The sequence below is a fragment of the Arachis duranensis genome, chromosome 2 (assembly GCF_000817695.3).
Source record: "Arachis duranensis cultivar V14167 chromosome 2, aradu.V14167.gnm2.J7QH, whole genome shotgun sequence".
Lineage (NCBI taxonomy): Eukaryota > Viridiplantae > Streptophyta > Magnoliopsida > Fabales > Fabaceae > Arachis > Arachis duranensis.
The window spans coordinates 89,083,102-89,090,304 of NC_029773.3; the positions used below are offsets into that span (position 1 = coordinate 89,083,102).

The window sequence follows — 7,203 nt, forward strand, 5'->3', positions numbered from 1 at the left end:
TGGACAAAAGAGTATTTGTATGGAATTCGAATTGATAGCTCATTAATATTTTAAAGAAGTCTCGTAATTAAATATTTTGTTAGCTTTTTTTTAACGTATAAAATAAAATATATATTTTTAATTTTTAAATTATTAATTTTTTTAATAAGTGTATAATTCGAACCAAGCTGGTTGGAATTAGTGTGTGTGTTTGTATATAATTCGAACCAATGTAAAAATGGAGTTCAAATCAAACTTGTTTGAACTACATATAAATGTGTATTGGTTATTTGAGTTTTTTTACCCTTTAAATCTTGGTTGAGAGATGAAAATAAGGCTATACCCTAGCCTATATTATACTAAGGTCTGTTAGCCTAATATTTTTTTTTCATTAGGAATGAGACTCGAACTCAAGACCTCTAAGTGAGGATAAAAATATTATATTATTTGAGTTATAACTTGTTGGTCTAGCCTAATATTTCTTATAATTTGACTATTTTGTGCTAATTATATTTATGTTGATATTGGGATTGATTTATATTTCGGTGGATGTCTACCTCTTTCATTATCCTTCTTTTAATTCAATTTGTGGTTTTGTTGGGAATTAATTTTTTTTGTAATTAACAATTAAACAATAAAATAGTGAATAAATAAGAATTATGAAAAATCTTTTGAAAAAGAAAAATATTTCATTTTATTGCAACCGTTTGTGATTATGTAACTGAAAATCCCATTTAGTTCAATAGGATATAAAAGGTGTTTGATTTAATTTTAAGCTTTTTTTAATAATTAGTCCAATAAAAATTTGATTTAAATTTTAAGAGATTCAAATAAGATAAAATGAAACTAATTCTCTTGGATATCAACTAAATTAGTTCTCTTCTCTAGCTTCATAATCAATTTTCTTTTGATTAGGTCTTCGGACCTCACAGTAATCCAAAAACCAAAAATGGCTTTCCATGTTTTAGTTCTTTTGAAAAATCACCTAATAGATTTCAAACATTACAAATGATAGACTTTGTATTTGCCTTAGACATGAAAAATTTTACCTATCAAGCTAACACATGGATAATCAACTGTTAGTACTTAGTAGTCCAATCGTGGAAAAATTAAATAAGATTAGTCGATGAATTGGGTACAGAGAATTAAGGATTACTAAATTTCCTAACTCAGCATTTTCTGATTTGATTTTTATCATTATAAACTTAGGAGTATATATGTAAAGTCATAAATTTATCTAAGGAGCTTTGAATTATTATGACTACAATTCATATCATAAGTAAAAATTTGGATTAGAAGGATTGTTATATATAAATAAAGTTATTTAAAATAGCGAAAGCATTGGTTTTTTAGTTAGAAATATTTTTAAAAAAAAATCCTAATAAAACCTATATATATACTAATATAAAAGTACTTTTTTAATTTTTTTTCTTTAAAAAAGTCAATCCAAATGATGATGAGAACAAATACTCTTTTCATCTTAAACTAACTATTTAAACATAAAAATATATACATATTAAAAAAAATAATAAATACGAATGTCTTTAAAATTATATGATTAGAAAAGTTGTTCTTTAATTAGTACTTATTTATATAAATTAAAAAATATTTAGTCATTAAATTTAGTACGTTATTAAAAAAAATTCATATAAGTTTAATTTTTAAAAAGATGCAATGATTTATAAGTTGGTTATAAACTTATAATTAATAAACAAGAAGATCAGCACAAATAAAATGAAAATCATCGGAAAAAAATCTAGGATTATAATAGATACGCGCTAAACTGCAAAATCTTCCATTTTAATTAAAGAACCCATATTTCTTAATTACCTTGTGTTCCAAGCAACTTTACAAAACATAAATCCTTCACTTGATAGGGTTTTTCTTCACCTAATCAACAATTTTCTGTTAGTGTTTCATTCTACTGACTACGATGTTTTGTGTTCCAAAGCCTTCAACTTTTGTTCCTCCCAAGAAATCTTCAGATGTTACCAACAAAAGGGTACCCAAAAAAAGAGTTTTTTCCGAATTATCCAGCCATGTTGATCGATTCAACAACAACAACAACGGTAACAGCGTTGTTCTTGATTCTCGTGCCAACAAGAGAGCAAAGGTGGAAAAGAGTGAAGAAAATTCAAGGATGAAGAAGGGTACTACTACTGATGCAGTAAAGGAACGTGAAGAGAAGAAGAAACGAAGTTCTTCGGGTATGGATGAATTCAAGAATACGCAATGTTCAGTAACGCTGAAAAGGTTATTGGTTCATCCAGACGGAGTGTATTTCAAGAAAGGAAAGGCTTTGATGGATTTGGAGAGGGTTCAGCGGAAGCTGTGGAACAATTTGTACAACAAAACTGATCGATTTGCTTCTGATATCAGAACGGTGTTTCGCAATGTCATGTCTCAGTACCCCTCGGAGCATCAAGTTCATCAAACCGCCGCGAAGTTAAGCGATATTTTCGAGACAAAGTGGAAGAATTTGGAGAGAAGATGGCTACCTGAGAAGGAAAAAAAGTTAGAGAAAGAAGAGCCAAAGCCTTTGAAGTCGAATGCAGGGGAGAAAAGAAAACAACTTTCTCATTCAGATTTCTCAACTGCTATTGCCAAAGCTAGAGTTTACTTGCAAAGGAAGAAACAGAGGAAGATGATGCAGAAAATGGAGAGAACAATTTCCTTTGATGATGCTTTCAAGTCCTTTCAGGATTTGGAAAAATTGTGTGGCCATTCCCTGACACATTATTGGACAAAGAAAAATCCATTGTTGAAGAACCTCACAGGTTTGGTTCTTAAGGAAGAAGATTTTGAAGACAACAACTTTCTTAGTGAGGATTTGGAAGAAGGAGAAGTTTTTTGATATTGTTCAATTTTAGTTGTAGTTAATTTGGAATTGACTTGAAACAATTGTAAGTACTATTATGTTAGCATCAATGACATTGTTTATATGTTTATATTCATTAATGTTACTCTCATCGGTGCTACCTCCTTTGCTGCGTTGCCATTAAGCACATGCTACTGAGTTGCCTCAAGTATTTACACATCTCACATTGTTCCTCCCACATCAAGTATTTACCTTAGTTTCTTTATTTTCTTTTAGAATCCACATTTTCTTTATTTCCTTTTGGAATCTACCCTTTTGAACATTGAGACTTTTGGTTTGGTTTCTGTTTTCTAGAAATTTTAGGGTCATGGTTTTTTTTTTTGGAAGATTCATGTTGGTACATTCTGTTGCAGACATGTATTTGAATTTTTGGGATTATTGAATTTTATTTGAATGTATCATATGCTACTATATTAGTGAATTACCTTGGCATTTTTATATTGCAGCAGTGTGATCAATTGTTTTGCATCATTAAGCCTAAATACTTCTAATTAAGAACAATAATTTTCTCATATTCTTTTATTAGTATTTTATGAAACTAAAAGTCTTTGCTTGACAACGTCAATTTGAAATTATCAAACAATGTCACCTAACTCAGAACAGTTAATTACTTGTTATAAACATATATGTATAAAAAATTAAATAGCAAAAATTTGAGTATTCAACACCATGAAAAGGGTAATCATAAAGAAGCATCACCAAGAACAATCCCAATCAAATTTGAGTATTCAACACCACCAAAAGAAAATATTCATGGCCAAGCACCAAAATCTTCACCACCTTTTGTTGCAACAAATTTACAAAGTGCAACAAACAAGGATCATGGACAAGAACATCACCATCATCATCATCATCATCATGATGGAATGCATCAAGAGCAACAAGGTAAGAAATCAATGATGAATATTGATGAAACTTTCAATGAGTACATTCAGCGTGCCAAGAAAAATATTCGAACTATGTCGAATATTGGTCGGGGACATAACAGCGTTGCAGAAGATGAGTCTCACGGCGGTGGCACAAATGAAAAGGATCATCATCAACATAGAGATCAATTCTCTGAGTTCATCAACCGTGCCAAGAAGAAGATTAGGACTACAACAATTGTTGGAAGGAGTAGTTCCTTGAGGAAAGGGTAAGTAAGGAACTTGTCATCATATGTAAAAAAGTATATGTATGTGTATTTTACTAACAAAAAAAATGTATATTTTAATTTGTGAAAAAGTTTGATCATTTTAATAAAAAAATAAGGCCATACCCTATATTATACTAAGGTCTGTTGGCCTAACATATATATTTTAATTAGGAGTGAGACTCGAACTCAAGACTTTTAAGTGAGGATAACAAAATTATATTGTTTGAGTTATAATTCGTTGGCCTAACTTAATATTTCGTATGATTTGACTATTTTATGCTAATTATATTTATGCTTATATTAGCATTGATTTATATTTCGGTGGATGTATACCACTTTCATTATTCTTTTTTTAATTCAACTTGTGGTTTGTTGGGAATCAATTTTATTGTAACTAACAATTAAACAATAAAATAGTGAATAAATAAGAATTATGAAAAATCTTTTGAAAAAGAAAAATAGATTCATTTTATTGCAACCGTTTGTGATTATGTAACTGAAAATCCCATTTAGTTCAATAGGATGTAAAAGGTGTTTGATTTAATTTTAACCTTTTTTTAATAATTAGTCCAATAAAAATTTGATTTAAATTTTAAGAAATTCAAATAAGATAAGGTGAAACTAATTCTCTTGGATATCAACTAAATTAGTTCTCTTCTGTAGCTTCATAATCAATTTTCATAATCAATTGAGTACAGAGAATTAAGGATTACTAAATTTCCTAACTCAGCATTTTTTGATTTGATATTTATCATTATAAACTTAGGAGTATATATGTAAAGTCATAAATTTGTCTAAGGAGCTTTGAAATATTATAACTACAATTCATATCATAAGTAAAAATTTGGATTAGAAGGATTGTTATATATAAATAAAGTTATTTAAAATAGGAAAAGCATTGTTTTTTTAGTTAGAAATATTTTTTTTAAAAAAAAATCCTAATAAAACCTATATATATACTAATATAAAAGTACTTTTTTTAATTTTTTTTCTTAAAAAAAGTCAATCCAAATGATGATGAGAACAAATACTCTTTTCATCTTAAACTAACTATTTAAACATAAAAATATATACATATTAAAAAAATAATAAATACGAATGTCTTTAAAATTATATGATTAGAAAAGTTGTTCTTTAATTAGTACTTATTTATATAAATTAAAAAATATTTAGTCATTAAATTTAGTACGTTATTAAAAAAAATTCATATAAGTTTAATTTTTAAAAAGATGCAATGATTTATAAGTTGGTTATAAACTTATAATTAATAAACAAGAAGATCAGCACAAATAAAATGAAAATAATCGGAAAAAAAATCTAAGATTATAATAGATACGCGCTAAACTGCAAAATCTTCTATTTTAATTAAAGAACCCATATTTCTTAATTACCTTGTGTTCCAAGCAACTTTACAAAACATAAATCCTTCACTTGATAGGGTTTTTCTTCACCTAATCAACAATTTTCTGTTAGTGTTTCATTCTACTGACTACGATGTTTTGTGTTCCAAAGCCTTCAACTTTTGTTCCTCCCAAGAAATCTTCAGATGTTACCAACAAAAGGGTACCCAAAAAAAGAGTTTTTTCCGAATTATCCAGCCATGTTGATCGATTCAACAACAACAACAACAACGGTAACAGCGTTGTTCTTGATTCTCGTGCCAACAAGAGAGCAAAGGTGGAAAAGAGTGAAGAAAATTCAAGGATGAAGAAGGGTACTACTACTGATGCCGTAAAGGAACATGAAGACAAGAAGAAACGAGGTTCTTCGAGTATGGATGGATTCAAGAAGATGCAGTGTTCAGAAACGCTGAAAAGGTTATTGCTTCATCCAGACGGAGTGTATTTCAAGAAAGGAAAGGCTTTGATGGATTTGGAGAGGGTTCAGCGGAAGCTGTGGAACAATTTGTACAACAAAACTGATCAATTTGCTTCTGATATCAGAACGGTGTTTCGCAATGTCATGTCTCAGTACCCCTCGGAGCATCAAGTTCATCAAACCGCCGCGAAGTTAAGCGATATTTTCGAGACAAAGTGGAAGAATTTGGAGAGAAGATGGCTACCTGAGAAGGAAAACAAGTTAGAGAAAGAAGAGCCAAAGCCTTTGAAGTCGAATGCAGGGGAGAAAAGAAAAAAACTTTCTCATTCAGATTTCTCAACTGCTATTGCCAAAGCTAGAGTTTACTTGCAAAGGAAGAAACAGAGGGAGATGATGCAGAAAATGGAGAGAACAATTTCCTTTGATGATGCTTTCAAGTCCTTTCAGGATTTGGAAAACTTGTGTGGCCATTCCCTGACACATTATTGGACAAAGAAAAATCCATTGTTGAAGAACCTCACAGGTTTGGAAGAAGGAGAAGTTTTTTGATATTGTTCAATTTTAGTTGTAGTTAATTTGGAATTGACTTGAAACAATTGTAAGTACTATTATGTTAGCATCAATGATATTGTTTATATGTTTATATTCATTAATGTTACTCTCATCAGTGCTACCTCCTTTGCTGCGTTGCCATTAAGCACATGCAATTGAGTTGCCTCTAGTATTTACACATCTCACATTGTTCCTCCCACATCAAGTATTTACCTTAGCTTCTTTATTTCCTTTTGGAATCCACCCTATTGAACATTGAGACTTTTGGTTTGGTTTCTGTTTTCTAGAAATTTTAGGGTCATGGTTTTTTTGGAAGATTCATGTTGGTACATTCTGTTACAGACATGTATTTGAATTTTTGGGATTATTGAATTTGATTTGAATGTGTCATATGCTACTATATTGGTGAATTACCTTGACATTTATATATTGCAACAGTGTGATAAATTGTTTTGCACCATTAAGCCTAAATACTTCTAATCAAGAACAATAATTTTCTCATATTCTTTTATTAGTATTTCATGAAACTAAAAGTCTTTGCTTGACAATGTCAATTTGAAATTATCAAATGATGTCACCTTAACTCAGAACAGTTAACTACTTAAACATATCTGTATAAAAAATCAAAGAGCAAAAATATTATTTTAGCGTATTTAGTTACATATCTGAAAGAGAATTGGATAACTTAAATCTAACTAACTATAATAATCAATACACTATCAGCAAGTTTCCTAACTAACATTGAGCTAACAAACTGCTAAATTGGGAAACTATACAACTAACTGATATAAGGGGAAAATCATGTAACTTTAAAGTTTTCACCCCAAGCCATCAAATAAAA

General features: G+C 29.5%; 3 protein-coding genes across 3 annotated transcripts in view; all 3 read left to right on the top strand.

Moving 5' to 3' along the window:
- LOC127745006 (uncharacterized) overlaps nucleotides 1-2,123 on the top strand; it is a 22,988-nt gene extending 20,865 nt beyond the window's left edge. The window contains exon 2 of the mRNA XM_052257966.1: nucleotides 1,931-2,123. Coding sequence (XP_052113926.1) covers nucleotides 1,931-2,123 — 193 coding nt within the window. The remainder of the gene's footprint in view (nucleotides 1-1,930) is intronic.
- Nucleotides 2,120-2,833, top strand: LOC107475856 (transcription factor GTE11-like). The gene has a single exon (XM_016095532.2). It carries the CDS (start codon nucleotides 2,120-2,122, stop codon nucleotides 2,831-2,833), a length of 714 nt encoding a protein of 237 aa, XP_015951018.2.
- Nucleotides 2,834-5,486: 2,653 nt separating this feature from the next.
- LOC107475857 (transcription factor GTE11-like) lies at nucleotides 5,487-6,359 on the top strand. The gene has a single exon (XM_016095533.1). The coding sequence runs from the start codon at nucleotides 5,487-5,489 to the stop codon at nucleotides 6,357-6,359; it is 873 nt and encodes a 290-aa protein (XP_015951019.1).
- The last annotated feature ends 844 nt before the right edge of the window (nucleotides 6,360-7,203 follow it).

Bases quoted from the DNA above. Each gene is read 5' to 3' on its own strand.
- LOC107475857 (XM_016095533.1), top strand. From the start codon at position 5,487: ATGTTTTGTGTTCCAAAGCCTTCAACTTTTGTTCCTCCCAAGAAATCT.
- LOC107475856 (XM_016095532.2), top strand. From the start codon at position 2,120: ATGAAGAAGGGTACTACTACTGATGCAGTAAAGGAACGTGAAGAGAAG.